Source organism: Ovis aries, chromosome 3 (genome assembly GCF_016772045.2).
Source record: "Ovis aries strain OAR_USU_Benz2616 breed Rambouillet chromosome 3, ARS-UI_Ramb_v3.0, whole genome shotgun sequence".
Taxonomy (NCBI): Eukaryota; Metazoa; Chordata; class Mammalia; order Artiodactyla; family Bovidae; genus Ovis; species Ovis aries.
The window spans coordinates 219,025,078-219,042,540 of record NC_056056.1 but is presented as its reverse complement, the minus strand read 5'-3'; the positions used below and the strand labels follow the sequence as shown (position 1 = coordinate 219,042,540).

At 53.3% G+C, this 17,463-nt stretch overlaps 1 protein-coding gene across 7 annotated transcripts in view; it reads left to right on the top strand.

Annotated features, from left to right (window-relative positions):
* The window catches only part of TCF20 (transcription factor 20), a 194,528-nt gene extending 178,406 nt beyond the window's left edge, over positions 1-16,122 (top strand). For 4 of the 7 annotated variants that reach the window (XM_060413605.1, XM_060413607.1, XM_060413608.1 and 1 more), the window contains exons 3-5: positions 1,276-1,369; positions 8,592-8,641; positions 9,635-16,122. In XM_060413605.1, the coding sequence (XP_060269588.1) occupies positions 1,276-1,369; positions 8,592-8,641; positions 9,635-9,718 (228 nt within the window). In that variant the 3' untranslated portion in view covers positions 9,719-16,122. Of the gene's footprint in view, positions 1-444; positions 611-1,275; positions 1,370-8,591; positions 8,642-9,634 lie in introns of those variants that run through there. The other 3 variants (XM_042247819.1, XR_006059494.2, XM_004007026.4) reach the window with 3 other exon arrangements.
* Positions 16,123-17,463: the final 1,341 nt, after the last annotated feature.

Below are 17,463 nucleotides of genomic sequence, written 5' to 3'. Positions count from 1 at the left end.
CCAGGCACCTCGTCTGAGAGCGGGGCTATCACAGGCTGGCTATGACCAGACGGGGCACGTCCAGCGATGCCCGCAGCGATGCCCGCCGCGGTGCAGGGCGACTTGGGGCCGCGCTGTGGCTGCATCCGTGTAGTTCTCCGTCAGCGTCAGCATCAGGGGCGCTCGATTCAGCTCACTGTCACCCTCCTGCTGCCGCTGTGGGTTAGGGGTGTCCACACCATGGCTCTGTCCAGGCGGGCTTCACGAGCCCCGCTCTGTGAGGCGTTCTGACTGCTGCAGGCCTGTGAGCCACATGGACCTTGATGGGCTGCTGCCCCAGGCAACAGAGCAAAGATGGAAGGGCGCCCTTTGGTTTTCTTTGTCCCTGGAGGGGTGCGGTGTGTGTTGGGTGGGGGGCATTTTCCACAAGTGTAACTGCTTATGGAGCACTTTTATTTTTCCTAGATTTAAGAACAAGTGTCCACCTCGTTCAGGTAGCCTCATCTATGTGGCCTCACCTACCGGAAGAGTCTGCACCTTTGCTCAGTGGGGCCAATGGGGCTCATTACACAAATGTGATTCTTGTTGACACAGGACGAGCACGCACGGGCAGCCGCATCACACGCTAGAGGTGTGCCCCACTTTATGAAAACCTGAGCATAGGAGGAGGAACGTCTCAATTACAGGATCACGTCTCAGCCAGAAATTCATGGCAGGTTTCCTAGTGCCTTTAAAATAGGATTTGGGTGTAAAAATACCGTGTGCACACAGGAGCCCGCATTTTCTGAAAAGAGAAATATACTTGTATTGGGCATTTGGGATAAGCAGAATAAAAATAAATTCTTCTTACAAAAATAGGAACTGGAAACCAAATTCCACTTTTAATTCTAAAAGACTTATATATATAACTCTACTATCTCACCCTCTCCTCCTACCCCAGACTTCCACAGCAGAAATAGACAGGCAGAATCTGTAAGCAGCTCACCGAAGCGGTGAGGATAGAGGGGAGGCGCTCACGGGCGGGCGGGCAGCGGGAGCGCCAGAGGCAGGGCTGGGGCCTGTGTGTTGTTCTGTTTGCTTTATTTGTGGACGTTGGGAGGCCTGGCCTGAAACGCTGCTGCTGGATGGCGTCCACGGTGTGGTCAGTGAGTGGCGGTTAGAAATTGACAGCCCGTCCTGCCGCCAGACTCCAGTAACCGCAGAGACACGCTGAGGTCTGACCGGCGGGGTCTGGGGCAGGCCTGGAGGAGAGGGTGTCTGGGATGCTGACACGCCTGACTTCTTCCTCCCTTGCAGAAATGTTCCCACTGCCAGGAGGCAGGTGCCACCTTGGGCTGCTACAACAAAGGCTGCTCCTTCCGATACCATTACCCGTGTGCCATTGACGCAGGTAAGATGGGACCACGGGCCCTTGTTCAGAACATCTGAAGGGTAGGACATGCACTGTGATTCTCTGTCTTCTTTATTGCTTGTTTTGTCTCATCTAACCCTGTTCTATTTGTAAATTCTGAAGGAATGCAGAGAAGGTACTAAAAATGAATTAAATGGGGTGATTTTTTAAATAAGTTTTATAATTCGTAGAAGATTCAACTACTTAAGTGTACAATTCAGTGATTTTTACCATCACATTCACATCGTGGTGCAGGCGCAAATCGCAGTTAACTTTAGAGCACTTTCATCACCTCTGAAACTCCTGCCCATTGGCGGTCTCTCGCCCTCTGCCCACTGGCAGCCATGAGCCGCTTTCTGTCTCCGCGGGTCTGTCTGCTCTGGACGTTTCATGTACAGAGTCATGTGTGTTGGAATCACACAACATGCGGTCTTCATGACGGGCTTCTGTGTGACTTCGCTTCTTGATTCTCACAGTTATCCACAGCACAGCATGTGTTGGTACTTCATTTTATTTTCAAACAGTATTTTATTGTAAGGATGCACCATATTTTATTTATCGTTCCATTGATGCACATTTAGGTTTTCCACTTTTTTATGATTATGAATAGTGGTGCTGTGAACATTCATAGACAAGTCTTTGTGTGTACCTAGTGTTTTCATTTCTCTTGGGCATAAACCTAGGGGTGGAATTCTTGGGTCACATGGTAACTCTGTTTAACCATTTGAGGAATGATCAGACCATTCTTTAAAGTGGCTGAGTCATTTTACATCCCTCCAGCAGTGTGTGAGGGTTCCGGTTTCTCCATCACCAGCACCTGTTTTTATCTGTCTTCTTCACCGTGGCCATCCCCATGGGCATGAAGTGGTATCTCATTTTGTGATTTGGCTTTGCACATCCCTGGTGGCTAATGACGCTAAGCAAATCCAGTTTATTTTTCTTTTCCTGCTTATGCTGTTTGTTGCTTTTCTTACATTTGAGAACTATTGTATAATCCAGAATCACAAAGATTTATATCTATGTTTTAGTCTTAGCCCTTAACTCGAGTCTTCGATCCGTTTTGGCTATTTTTTGTATATGGTGTCCAGTTGATTCCTTTCTTTCCATGTGGATCCCAGTTGTCCCAGCACCATTTGTGGAAAAGGCTACTCTTTGCTCATTCACTGACCTTGTCACCTTTGTGGAAAACCAGTTGCCTGTAGATGTCTAGGCTTATTTCTGAACTCTGCAGCACCACACTGTCTTGACTGTGGTAGCTTTGTAGTGGACTTTGAAAGTAAAAAGTGTCAGTCCTCCAGCTTTGTTCCTTTTTTCCAAGATTGTTTTGGTTCTTCTGGATCTTTTGCTGTTCTACGATGAATTTTAGGATCAGCTGGTCCATTCCTGTGGGTGAGAGGGGAAACAGCCATTGAAACTTGGATGGTGATTACACTGATGCTGAAAATCAATTAGGGAGTGCTGCCATCTTGGTAACAATGTACCCTCCAATCCATGATCATGAGGCATCTGTCTTTCCATTTACTTCAGCCTTTGACTTCTTTCAATACTGTTTTGTAATTTTCAGGGTAGACGTTTCGCACTTCCTTTGTTAAATTTATTCCTAAGCATTTTTATTATTTTTAGTACAATTATAAATAAAATTGTTTTTTAAGTCAGTTTTCAGGTTGTTCACTGTGAGTGTATAGAAGTATAATTGATTGAGGTATATGTATTGATCATGGATCTTGGAACTCTGCTCAACTCATTGATTAGTCCTAATAGTGGTTTAGTGGATTTCTATAGACGAGATTCCTCACCTGCAAAGAGGTCACTTTACTTCTTTTCCAGTCAGATAGATGCCTTAGTTCTCTGGCTGGATCTTCCACATAACGTTGGATAGAAGTGACAAGAACTGGTACGCTTGCCTTGTTTCTGACCCCTTATGATGATAGCTGTGGGATTTTCATAGGCGGTCTTGATATAGTTGAGGAGGTTCCCTTCTGTTACTAGTTTGATGTGTGTTTTTATCATGAACTGGTGTTGGGTTTTGTCAGACATTTCCCCAATTCTCTGGAGGTAATCAGAGTGGTGTTTCGCAGTGTGACAGCTGTTGAAAGAGGGATCCCTTCTGTCTGAAAAATGCCATCCGGTGAGCAGTGCAGGAGACTCGAGTCTGACTCAGAGCTTCAGTGCCTGGGAGAATCCTCTTTCTTTCTCCTGACTCATAGCTCTTTGCTGACTGTCTTCACCAGTTACTTTTTGAGTGTTAGATGGGTCTGACACCTTCACCTAGCAGGTCGCTCATAATGCTGGCAGTCAGGATGGAGGAAGAGAAGAGGGGCAGACAGATGAGAGTGCTGACGGAGCCTGGGGGCTGAGCAGGTGACAGCCGTGCAGAGCACAGAGCACGTGGAGTCGAATCTGGCAAGCAAGGAGTCCAAGTGCCTCTGGACTACCCTTCACCCCGCTCACCTACACTTGCTGAAGCGCGCCCCCCTGCCTCTCACTGTCCCTCCTTTCCCCCTCCCTTTTCTCTTTCCAGGTTTCTGTAGGGGCTGTAGCTGAAAAGAATAAGAAAGGGAATTCTGGGAATTCCCTGGCAGTCCAGGAGTTCTGGGTTTTCACTGCCGGGCGCCCAGGTTCAGTCCCTGGTTGGGAGCTAAGACCCCACGAGCCACACGGCACAGCCAAAAAACAAGAAAGATAGAGAAAGATAATGCTCTAACTTTATGCTGAAGTTAGATTCTGGTAAAAGTGTGTTTGCACATGCTGAAGGGCAGCTGGTGGCCAGGGCCCCATGTGGCCCACCAGGGCCCCGTGTGGCCGGAGGGGAAAGTGGGCATGAGAAGAGAGCCTTGAAATGTCAGCTCAGGGAGTTTGGGTTCCGGTCTGTCCCTTCCGTCCTCTGTCCTCCTCTGCGTGTTTCCAGGTTGAATCTGAGCTGTAATTCACCTGGACCCTGGTCTGGGCTGTTCTGTAGAACAGCCACTAAATCCTTCTCTCTCGGGGCCAACCACTGACTTTTCTCATTTTCATGATGCAGTCAGGGTTCTGTCAGAATGTTTTGTTTCTTTTTCTAATTTAAGCTTCATGGTCTTTAAATGAAGATTTTTAAGTCTCGGGTGTTTGGCAGTGGTTTGTAAGTTTTATGGAGGAGATACAGCAAGAATTACCTCTCCCATTAGTGGCCAGTGAGTGGCAGTCTCCTGCACAGGGCTCTGCCCAGGAGCACCAGGTGGGCCGCAGGCAGGCCGCCTTGCCCCTGCAGGAGGCTCCCAGCACCTGCCTCCAGGCAGCGCCTCCAGGGATTGAGCAGTGCTACGCGATAAACTTGCTGCAGTAGGGGAATGTTCTGGACCTGCTGTCCAATGCAGCAGCCACAGGCCATGTGTGAGTGCTTGGAAGATAGCTAGTGGAAGGGAGAGACTGAGGTTTTATTTTCTTACTTCCCTTGGTGGCTGGCAGCACAGGCCCAGCCACCTTGGTCAAGAGGGGCGGTGGGGGTTCTTTGGGGAGGGCCCTGGGCTCTCCTCCCTCTGATGGAGGAGGCAGGACTGACTTCGCCAGCTGAGAGTTAGGAAGTCAATGACTTCCTCGTCACTGTCTTTGAGCCTGTCTGGTGTGGCCTGCCAGGTAAGTTGGTAACACCTCTGTTTGGCAGAAGTTGGTGGCCGAGTGTCCAGGCAGAGAGGGGCTGTCCGGGTCGGGGCCCTGGCCCTCTGGTTTTGCTGCCCCAGCCGCTGCACACTCTGCTCCTCCACGCGGGGCTGGCCCCAGAGCAGCAGTTTCGCCGGGTGACTGTGTCTGGGGCATGTGTTGGTCTGTCTGATGACCTGAGTCACAGTAACTCAGAGCCCGTGTCACTCTGCGGACTAATGCCTGGATTTATTCACAGTCTTCCCAGGAATTCTGTAAGTGGGGACTCTTTTTGTCTGGAAAAGCCTTCATTGATTTCTTTTCTTTCTAATTATAATAAAAATAAGTCCTCTAGTCAAGTCCCCCATCTCTGTGCAGACTAAAGAACAGTTTAGCATTTTCATCTCTGCCTTCTCGCCAGCTGCCCAAACCTTAGAGAGCCGTAGGTAGTGAAGGGAAAACTTTTACCTCGGGGCGCGTCTCCATGGAAACCTGAGGCTCTGTGGCTCTGGCTAACTGCGGTCACACACTTGTGACGTCGTGGTTCGCTCTGTTGTGCTGCTCGTTACGTCACAGACATGAGACTTATCTCCCAGAGGAAGAGGCAGTAATAAGAGCATGAGCACCAGTTAAAACAGAAAAAGATGGAACGTATTTAACGCAGCGAGCCACGACACAGAGGCCAGAGACAGAAGGCCTGCGACGGCTCGGCAGTGATCCCACTGTGCCTCAGGAATCTTGCCTAGAGGGGCTTCGTGAGGAAGCACAGCTGGGAATTTCACCTGCGGCCCCACTTCCTGCAGCATCTTAAAGCTGCTCTCTCTGCCAGCTTTGATCTTGGCAGCAGGTTTAGAGCCCCTGATGGGCTCTGTGAAACGACCCCGGTGGTCTGGCCACTCCCTGGAGAGGAGCTGTCTGCATCACAGAAGCCAGTTCAAGGCCTTCCTCTGTCCTCTTCCCCCTTCCTCTGGCCCCAGGAGACTGCTACTCGGTGAGGCAGGGTGAGGCTGGCGGACCCCCCAGTTCCAGCCTGGTTTTGCCAGTCGGAGCACGCAGTGTAGCCCTGAGAGGCCATAGCTGAGCTGGAGGCTGCTGGGGCTCGGCAGACCCCAAGGACCCAAAACACCCTTCCACTTGCTTCCTCCTTGGGCTCACCACCCTAGCTGGAGCGTGTGTGGGTGCGCGTGGGTATCTGAGGCTCCACATAGTTTGTGGCGAGGAGCTCAGCAGAGTCCTCCGCCCCATACCTAGAGAGGACTCAAAGCGGAGCGCTGGCCTGGGGCGTTGGCATCCATGTCTGGAAGCCGCCCTGCCGACTCGGCAGCCTGGTGAGTCTCTGCTGGCCTGTGTGGTGATCTGACTTCACTGTGGGAAAGTGCTGACCAGGCCCTCTGCACTGGGTAGGCCAGGGGCTCATGGAAGCCAGTGAGCCACTGGCGCCTGCTGCGAGCCGCTCGCCCCTCCTCACTCTGCCCTGGCGGAGGCTGGAGGGAGGCAGTCTAGAAGAGGCTCCCCGGCCCCTGCAGGTGTCTGCGCTCTTCAGCTGTGCTTCTCATCCTGCCAGGAAGGGGAAGTGCATGTCCTGCGGGCCTGTGACCTCACCAGATTGAAGAGCGCCTTTGCCCGCATGGGAGGCCTTGTGAGAAGGTTTCATAGATTGGTTCAGGACACTCCGTTTCCAGAAGTACCAGGCACTAGTTCCAAGTTGCCTTTAGCATGCACTTCTATTGTTTTATTTCTTTTCTGCTTTTTAACTTTGAGGGAACATGTTTCCTAACTAGAAGCACATTTCACTAATGGTTCATTGCTGCTGGTCCCTGTTTCATGGCTGTGTGAGGGCCCTCTCAGACCTCTGCCTTCCTGATGGTATCTTTCCCAACTCACACCCCCCCTCTTCATTGCTGTAAACCCCTGGGGTGGGAGGGTGGCCTCACCCCGCATGGCCTGCGCCATCTCTGCTGGCATGCTGTGGCCGCTGCCCAGGTGAGGCAATGGCGCCGCCTTCAGCTCCAGCTGTCCATCCCTGCTGTCCGGGAGCTCTCTGGCCAACTGGAGCAGCAAGAGCCTAGGTCACACCATATACCTGTGGGTTGTAAATTAGGACATTTCATTTACTGCTGTGCTGTTTGCTTGGGGGTATGGAGTGAGGCACAGATGAGCAGGACTTGCTGTTTCCCAAGCCCTCAGGCTTGCCTAGGGCTGAGAGGACTAAACCTGCCCAGTCCTAGGGTTCTGGGACTCCAGAGGGGAGGTGGCTCAGCCAAATTGTGAGAGGGTCTCTGTTGGTCTATATAAAATGTAGAGGGCCTCAGAAATTTCCATTTGTGTATCCCCTTGCTTATTATTACTTCACTTGAAATCTGTGGCTACACAGGCCACTCATCTGGACCTTGCTTTAAAGCTGAGTTAAATTGTGAATTTAACAAGGCTAAGTACCATGCCGCCCCCTGCTGTGGTGCCCGGGAGCTCTCTGAGAACGTGTGGCCAGTACCTCTGGCTCGGGGGCTGAGGATTCACAGCCCCTCATGGGGTTTCACTTTCCCCTGAAGCCCTTAGCGTGGCTTGCAGAGCTTCTCCAGCATCTCCATGGTTGGGGGGAGAGGGCGGCAGCAGGGCTGGGCCTGGCCTCCTTTCTGCCTCTGACCTGTGACTCGACAGGAGAAAAGAGGCCTACAGATTCAGTGTTTTCACAAGGAAGCCTTGGCGTGGGCCTGTGGAGTGGGCTTAACCTAGGATAAGAAATTCTAAAAAGAACATTTACTGGAGATTGTTAAAACAACAGGATATGATCATGGGAATACAGAAAAAATAAAATTAGTGTCACCTAAACTTTGCTGACTAAGGTCCGACTAGTCAAGGCTGTGGTTTTTCCAGTAGTCATGTATGGATGTGAGAGTTGGACTGTGACGAAAGCTGAGCGCCAAAGAATTGATGCTTTTGGACTGTGGTCTTGGAGAAGACTCTTGAGAGTCCCTTGGACTGCAAGGAGATCCAACCAGTCCATTCTGAAGGAGATCAGCCCTGGGATTTCTTTGGAAGGAATGATGCTAAAGCTGAAACTGCAGTACTTTGGCCACCTCATGTGAAGAGTTGACTCCTTGGAAAAGACTGATGCTGGGAGGGATTGGGGGCAGGAGGAGAAGGGGACAACAGAGGATGAGATGGCTGGATGGCATCACTGAGTCGATGGACGTGAGTCTGAGTGAACTCCGGGAGATGGTGATGGAGAGGGAGGCCTGGCGTGCTGCGATTCATGGGGTCGCAAAGAGTTGGACACGACTAAGCGACTGAACAGAACTGAATTTTGGTAGATTTCCTTTGTCCTTTATGCATGTAAGCAGCGTGACGAATGGGATTGTGCTTGCGCGTGCGTGCATCTGAGCAGTCTGCATCGTGCTTCCCCATGCTGTTACCTGTTCTGAAACCTTGCCTAACCGGCTGATAGTCCACCATGTTGAGGTGCCATAGGTTATTTGGGGGTGTCTCTCATGCTCTCCTATTAGAATCACAGTGCGAGGTCCTCTGTCTCCGTGTGTGACCCCCATCCCGCGCCCCGCAGGCTGTGCCCCGCGCCAGGCTCCTCCTGACTGTCCCCTCTGTTTTGCAGATTGTTTGCTCCACGAGGAGAACTTCTCGGTGAGGTGCCCCAAGCACAAGGTGAGTCGGCCTGCAGAGCCAGGGCTGCCCGCAGGACGAGGGGCCGGGGGCTCCTCCTGAAAGACCTGGAGACCTGATAGTCCGTCTCAGGCCAGGGCTTGGTGGGCGGAGGGGCAAACGGGAGGGAGCCCTGTGATGTGGGGTCGGCGGAGCTGGGGAGAAGGTGTTTGTCTGTTAAGAGAAATGCACGAAACTCCTGGTTTCCGCCTTAGTTTAGTGGAACCCCAGACCACAGACTGGTGTGGGGTGAGGTTGGCTATAGGCCTGGACCCAGAGCAGAGGCGTCTTCCCCAACTAGAGAGAGCTGACGCCCAGCTCTCAGGGAAATGCCGTCCCCGTCAGGTTCTGCTCCCGCAGGCGCAGCCCATGGTGTCTGCATTTGGTTCACGAGTTGGTCTCTTGGTCGCCTCTCAAATTTAGGAAGGGAAGGAAGATGCGGGCGGAGTGTGTGAATGGCCTGTTTCCAAGACACCACTCACGGGTGTGGGGAGGGGAGGGTGTGGAGAAGGGGCCCCCCCCACCAAGGGCCAGGCGGGTGGAGGCCTCCACCTGGCGCTCCTGCGGCGGCGCTCCTCCGGCTGAGGCCACACTGACCCCTGGTGGCCACTCGTGCGCAGTCTCCAGTCTCCACTCAGTGGGGCCAGAAGGCACTAGAAAGAGGTCATCTTGATGGTCTGCCCTCAGATTGCTTCTGAAGGATGCTTACTGATGCTTTTCTTTAAAAATTATTTCCCGAGATGGATCCTTGGATCTTAAAATTTTCTCTTTATTTTTTACTTCATTTGTATTTTATTTTTTTAAACTTCCATTTTTGAAGCGTCACATTTTGCCTCAGCAAACCCTGTCTTGAGTATCTCCTGTATGTCGTTCAGTACTGACTCTGCTTTTTCTTTCCTTTTCCATGTGCGTTCCTCGCCTCACCTCCGCCCGCCCTGACCCGCACGCTCGTTCTCTGTCCCTCCTGTCTCATCTCCTTGGCTTTGCCGGCGTCAGCCTCCCCTCCCATGCCCTGTCCCCCCCTTGCAGAACAAGACAGCGAAAGGCAGCCTCAGCACAGAGCAGTCGGAGCGGGGGTGAGGGGGGCAGTGTGCTCGTGGGAATGGAAAGTACAGCAAGCACAGGTGAGTCGGGGCCGCCGCCCCTGCGGGCTGCGAGGGGGTGCCGTGGCCTCTGCCTGCTGCTCGCCCAGGCCAGGTGGCACCCGGGTATCTAACTGCATGAGGCCAGCACCCGGCGGACAAAGCACTTCTCTGTTGCTTCGCCCCCCAGAATACGTGTAGAAAGATAATGTGGGGCTTTAAAATGGTTCCGTCGTCCAATAGGGACTGGGGGGCTGTTCCTGAAGGCAGGCCTTGGGTGGGGCTCCTGGGGGCAGCTGGCTTCTGGGACAGAGCCTCTAAGGTGGGGGGTGCTTTCGCCTGCAGCCCTCGCTCTTTCCCCGTCTCAGAAAGGCTTCTCACCAGAGATCTTTTCTTTTTAGTTTGCTTGATGTCTCTAAAGCTTGGGCTTCCCTGGTGGCTCAGCCAGAAGGAATCTGCCTGCAGTGTACGAAATGCAGGTTCCATCCCTGAATCGGGAAGAGCCCCTGGAGAAGGAAATGGCAGCCCACTCCAGTATTCTTGCCTGGGAAATCCGGTGGAAAGAGGAGCCTGGTGGGCTACATACAGTCCATGGGGTCACAAAGAGTCACAACTTAGCGACTACACCACCACCACAGCTCTAAACCTTTGAGTGAGTTCTTTGAAAAACAAAAAATTCCCCAAGTTTTGCTATGTGAAATCTTCCCCCGCCTCCCGGTGCTATGAAAGATTCCTTTCATAGAAGTACAAAGGGAAGGAAAATCCCCTCAAAGATTTAGTAGACTTTGGCTCCACATTTAATTTTTCTTTTAAAAATCTCAGTTGAGTTGTGCTTTCCATGAGTGTGTCTGTGGGTTCGTGGTCGTGGCTGGTAGGGTGTGCCTGTGAGAGCAGGATTATATGACTTGGGTCTCTCGAAGCAGTGGGCCCGTAGTGCCCACCTCCACCCCGCCTTCCACGTCCTCCGCCTCCTTACTGCGTCACCGAGGGAAAAGCAAAAGAGATTATGAGAAGCAGCAGCAAAATGTAACTAACCTGGGGCACTTGCTTCTACAGGATGGGGTGGGCGGCCAGTTGTCTCAGAAATGTTCATTAAGGGATTATTTCTCTTCAGGGAAGGGCATCTGTGTTTACTCCAGGCGTCTGCGACCCACACACCGGTGTGCAAGGCCTGGCTCTCTGGGGCAGCACTGTGTGCCTGAGTCTCTGGAATGTTCCCTCCCCCTTTTTACGAATCTTCCCTAGGGCTCAGCGGGTAAAGAATCCACCTTCAGTGCAGCGCAGGAGACAGGAGACATGGGTTCAATCCCTGGGTCAGGAAGACCCCCTGGAGGAGGGCATGGCTACCCACTCAAAAGTCTTACTTGGAGCCATGGGGAGTGTTCCCGGAAGTGTCTGGGAAGAGCCGGTTGGAGGAGAACCATGGGTTACTTGGGGCCTTTTGTTCTTGTCTTGGAATCCCAGCCTGTGTTTGAGAAAAATAGGAAGTCTGGGCCCAGTTTCCTCTTGGAAATTTTACCTTTGTTCATCCTCGCCTTCCTCTCTGCCCATTCTTGGGCTCTGCCAGCTCCAGAGCCCTCGGCTCTCATAGGACGGCGAGCCTCATGTTTGTTCCTCACAGAGTTGGTGCCACTGTCACGCTTATACAAAAGGAGCGAGGCGCTGAGTGATTAAGTGGCCTGTCCCACAGTGTGGGGTTGTTTCGAGTCCGTTGAGGTCAGACCTTTCCCTCTTGGAGGGAAGGGAGGGACAGAGCGCTGGCTCGCCCCTGGAAGTGCTTGTCAAGGCAGGGCCCTTCCCCTGGGTTCAGCAGCCCTCTGCAGGTGGTGGGAAGCCCCAGCATGAGGGACAGACGCAGCCCCTCCCCTCAGGGAGCATCCACCATGGGGTCTGTGCTGGGGGCGTAGATCCACCGTCACAGGGTGGGGAAGGGGCAGTGATTATTCCTGTGGTGTGGAGAGTGCTGTGTGGCAGCGTCAGCCCGCTTAGTGTCTCTGTGCTTCAGCGTCTCCTGTGAAAAGAGGACCATCAGTGGCCAGCCTTGTGAGGATGCAGTTAAGAAATGTCTCCACTGTGCCTGGCGAAGCCCTGTCTAGCAGAAAACCCCAGGGCTGAGGGCACGGAGATGTGAGTTCTCATCTCTCACTGCCACGTGAGGTACCTGGCCAGGCCAGCTGTGCCCAGGAGGAAAGGTCAGTGGGCGGCCCCCTCCCGGGTCTGCGGGTGCAGGAGCCTTGGCCGGCCAGTGCCACCCTCTCCCCAGCTCGGGGCAGCCAGTGGACGAGGCTCCTCGCCCGTCCCCCGTTCTCCTCGGCAATAGACACGGGAAGCCCCATTCCCACCTGGCCCACCCAGTGGGCAGGAAGCTGTGACCTCCATCCAGCTCTGCCTTGTCCTGGGTGCCAGGTTAGTGCCCATGGTCACGTCCCGGGTCCCCCTTCCCACCCACCCCACAGCCCCCCACGGCCCCCCACACTGCCGCTCTGCACCAACTCCTGTCTCCCCTCGACTTGAGGTTCCTGCCACCTGTAGGGCCAAGTGCAGCTCCTCAGCTCACCTCCGAGGGCCCTGGGGTCGCTGCCTCCCTCAGGGCTCCTGTGCCCATGATCGGCTCCCCTCTGGGCCTCAGCTTCAGGGCACGTCCTCAGAGCAGCCTTCCCAGTCCCCTTGTCCCCACTCTGCCGCCTCCCTGGTGTCACCACGGGTTTGAGTTGCTGGTATGTTCATGAACCATCTATGTCTCCACTAGACTGTCCTCCCACGAGGACAGGGGCGGCTGTCTCGGCCTCTTCATGCACTGACCCAGGATTTGGGGGGAACGGGGCGCGCAGGGTGGTTCCTGTCCTCACGGGGTGGCCCAGGGAGGAGGGCACTGACCTGATGGCATCGGGCGGGCACAGGCTTCTCATGTGCTCCCCAGCAGGCTCGGGTCTCAGCTTACGAAGGCGAGGGCAGCCTCAGCCAGGTGGGGGAGCCCACCCAGGTCCAGGTGGCCAGGGTGAAGCTGAAGGGCAGCAGGAAGAGGCTGATGGGAATGCTTTGGCCTGGGATGAAGGCCCAATTGTTCGCCGACAGCCGAACACGCCGGTACCTTTCTACAGAGAAGAGAGCGGCCTCAGCACAGAGGGCTGCCCTCTTGCTCATGGGCCACAGCTTTGCCCCAGTGCTGCCTTCTCAGCCACCTCCGGCACCTTTGGACAGACCTGAGCAATGGAGGCTCCGAGGCAGAGTCCCAGGGGCCCAGTCAGAAGAGCTTTGCTGGCCGTGAGCCCCAGTCCCAAGTCTAACCAGCCCAGGGCTTTGGGTTGCACAGGTCCCCTCCCTCAGGGCTTTGTCTCCAAAATAATGGGGTGAGGGGGCAGGCCTCGCAGTGTTCCAGTGAAGAAGTGTCTGTAGGGCTCCTGGCATAGTGCCTGGCCCCTACTAGATGTTTCAAGAGTTTTCTTCCCATTATTCCTACTAAAGGAATAGTTTTTAGGAAAAACGGAGAAGTTAGGGCCCCATTATATTCAGGGTACCAGGTGTTTGGGCCAGTCAAGTATCAGACCCTGGGGAGGTCCCTGCGAGAAAGGCCAGAAGGCCAGGCGCTGGCAGGGGGTGTGGATGGACCACCAGGCTCCCCAGTGGCACCAAGGGAAGGAGCCCAGGCCAGCAGCCTGTGGAGTCCTCCAACCAGGCAGACCCTGGTGCTGAGACCACCTGCATTCTGGGGGGTGCAGGCCAGAGACTGTGCCAAGTGCTGGGGAGAGGGCAGACCCCGCCCCTGGCCCTCGCTCCACGAGCCAAGCTTTGCGGGATGTGCAGCTCTTGTCCTCTGTTCCCGCCGGTGGCCCACATCCCCGGCAAGATTTGACCCCTTTGGTCCTTGTTTGAGGCGTCCTGGCAGCCCTGCCCTGGCATCGCCTTGATAGAGGGCCTTTGATTCCTGGGGCGACACCAGAGAAGGCCACTTCTTCTCCCCCTTTCCTGGCAGCCTCAGCCTCAGGAAACCAGAGTGGAGAGAGTCTGTGCTGGGCAAGGGGGCGCTGGGGAAGCCACTCTGTGGCCGTGGCAGGGCGGCTCAGCTCCCGGCCCCGGCAAGCCGGAGGCCCAGGGTCTGCTTCTGCCTGAGGGCGGCGACGCTGTCCTGCTGCCTGCAAGTTTCTCACTGTCTATTCCTGTTCTCTGCCAAGCAGCTAGGAATCTCTTTCTGGCAAGGGTGGCGGGAATGTCTGTTCTTAGCTTGTATACACAGGCTAGCCTTAACTAGTTTGTGTATTAGTAAGTTTTACAGAAGCAGAAAAAGGGACTGGTGATGCCTGGGTTTTCCTGAGGTTTATTGATTGGTGGAGGGCACCGGAAAGGGTTTGAGGAAGAAGCCAGGTGAGCCTCCCCACACACACACACACACACAGGGGTGTCACCACACGTGGCTTTTGGCTTAATTTTTCTGGACTGAGTTCCTTGGAAACTGCTGTGTCTCTGAGATCTAAGGACCCATGAGGTATCCTGAGGAGGCCCTCAGTGCAAGCCCGCATACCCTTGGTGGTCCCCAGGAGCGTCTTCCTAAGCCTGGAGCCCGGGCTGGAAGGAGAGACAGACGCCAGTGGCAGGGCCTAGGGAGCCCCAGAGGGTGACCTGAGAGCCGCCCTCCCCTTGGAGCTCCCAGGAGTGTTCTCTGTTAGGTGTGGGAGCCGCCCACGGCTGGAGGTGACCTGGGCGTGGTCCTGAGCTGGTTCTTCCACATCAGCTGGGTGCTCAGCCACCTCTGTGAGGACAGGTCCCTGGCCCCACGTGCTGAGTCCCACTGCAGGCCCCGGGGGCAGCGTCCTGAGCAAGGGCCACCCCAAGAGCTGCCCCACTGCGGGCAGCCCCACCGCGGGGGTCAGGGAGCTCCCTCCCCGCACTGGGGAGGGGCACTCCGAGTCCATACCCGGTGCAGCCGGCCAGGCCACTGCTGCCTTTACCCTGTTTCAGGCCCAGAGCCGCACAGCCGGCTCTACCGTGGGCCCTGGGTGTCTCATGCCAGCTGCCAGACCCTGCAGGTCCCCCGACCCCAGCGCCACCACAGAGCTGGGGCTGTGGGCTACAGCACCGTGCAGAGGTTCCCAGCACCCAGTGTCTGTTTGTCTTGCAGGTGAGACTGTGGAGATGAGAAGGCGGTGGATACTCGTGATGGAATGGAAACGGTCCTCCTGTGCAGCCACACCCCACCCCGCCCCACCCCGCGTGCCTGCCCGCGCCAGCACTTCCTTCCTAAATTCTTACATCACTCTCAAACCGGTGACACCACAGGAAAGAGAGGCCCAAGAAGTTGGAATGGCTGTTTCCATGGACACAATCTCCATAGTGACAGTGTGGGGGGAGGGGGGAGGGGTGGGATGATGGGAAAGGGTGGGGGGAATTAAAAGGGAGGGATAAAAATATATATATATAAATCTATTTTTAGTCTGGAAAGACTTTGTTTAAATGAAAGGTGCGCTATCCCTTTTGATTCTATTTTAAAATTATCTAGTTAAAGAACTCCAAATTTGTTCCAATGACGTGAAATTTAAATGTGAAATTGAACCGAACAAACTCTGATCTCACAAGGACAGGGGTGGCTTAGATCCTTGGCCCAGCTCACACAATTCAGAGACTCTAGACCTGGGGTCAGAAAAACAGATGAACCACACCAAACCATGTCTTTGTCAGTAATTTGTCTCAAAAGTGGGAAGGTCGAGGGGGAGGGAAGTGGGGAATGGTCCGTGTTTTCAAGAATGGGAGAATGATGTTTAAACACAAAAATAAATCTTTTTCATTTCCAGAAACACTATTTATTTATTATTTTTTAAATTTTTATTTTTTTTCGGGGGAGGGGACATTGGCGGATGCCCAGGGCGGAGGCCCCAGGGTCACAACTGTGTCCTGGGTCCTTGGCCGGTGAGAGCCCCGAGGGTCCCACAAAGCGGCTCGGCCGGCAGGATCGAGGGATGGCCGCCCCTGGGCACATTCCAGGCAGCTGTTGTGCCCTGACCCACAGGGCGGACGGGACGAGCCTAGGCCGTGGGAGTGAACACAGGGAAGGATGGTGTCAGGTGTGGTCACGCGGGGTAAGCTGACCAGGAGCACCCGCTCCACCCTTTCTTCTCTTGCTTTCACTTTTATAAAGGAAAAGGGAGCCTGTCAGTTGAGCAGCCCCACGCTACATGATTCTCTATGTTGTGTTGTTTTGTTTTGTTTTGTAAATTGTATAATTTTTAAATATCTGAGTTTTAAAAAAAGAAAAAAAGTACAAAAAAAAATCTTGTTAAGGCCTTAAGAAGGGGTTAGTGCATCTTTCAGGGGTCACTCTGCCGTGGGGATAAAATAGCTGTTTCACAAACAGTTTTATTTAAAAAACAAAAAAAAATCAAAAAAATAATAAACTTCATTTTAACCTTGTTTCCTTTTTTGTTTGAAGCAAACGCGTCTCCTTCTCCTCCCATTCCAGCCCTCGGGCTGGCTCTGGTTCTGCTGCAGAGGTGGCTGCCCTCAGACTGGCCCAGCCACCTAGGCCTCCTGCAGGCCCAGGGCCCTTGCAGCAGACCCTGGAATGATCCCAACCAAGGACAGTTCTAGCCGCTCAGCCTGGCGTGTGGAACTCAGCTGTGTGTGAGGATGGCCAGATTACTTGAGAGGAGGACAAAATTCCAATCAACGTGAATTTTAAAGCTTATTAAAAAATAATGCAGTGTTAATGGACTTTGTTTTAGAGAACAGAAACACTGGAAGGGATGTTGTGAAGTAGAAATAAGCAATTATAAATGAGTTCTGGTGTGCTTATCAGTTTGAGGCTCCAGAAATGGCAGATTAATTTTGTTATAATGCAGTGTGGTCCATTTCTCATTTTGCTCTACCAGGATGGAGGTGTGGGTGGGTGTGCTGTGTGAGCCACGGAACCTGCATAGGAATGATGTTTTTTTTATTTCCTTGGCATCCTGTTTGGTCTTGGCATTAACACAGTTCAGATGAGATTGAGAGATTGCAGGTATTAGGCTTAAACCACAAACCTTGAACGTATCGTCAGGAAAATACTTTGCTGACAGCAAATGGTTGTTTCTTCATTTTGCCTTTTTTAAATTCTTTTGACTGGGCTGATGATACTTTGAGTAAAACACTGGTGATGGTTCCTCAAACTGGCTCCTGAAGTGACCATTCACTGGGGAGTGGCCCTGTTCCACGCCTCACTCCCAACTCTAGCTTTCCGGCTTCTGCAAGAAGCTTCAGCTGTTCGTGGGCATTTCAGCTCCCGCCACACTTTTGAGTTCTCCATATTTTTTGGACAGACTTTATTTCTAGAGCAGTTTTAGGTTCATTGCAGTGTTGAGCAGAAGGCATGGAGATTTCCCACGCATCCTCTACCCCCACACACATGCACAGCCTCCCCCAGTATCAACATTCCCCACCAGAGAAGTGCCTTTTCTTTGGTGAACTTGCATCAACACATCATTGTCATCCACAGCCCATAGTTTATGTTGGGGTTCACTCTTGGTGGTGTGCACTCTGAGTTTGGACAAACATACAGTGACATGGGTTTGCTGTTGTTTAATCATTAAGTCTTGTCCAACTCAGTGACAACATGGACTGTAGCCCACCAGGCTCCTCTGTCCATGGGATTTCCCAGGCACGAATACTGGAGTGGCTGCCATTTCCTTCTCCAGGATATCTTTCGACCCCGGGGTTCAAACCCACATCTGCATTGGCAGGCAGCTTGTTTGCCTCTGAGCCACGAGGGAAGCCCAT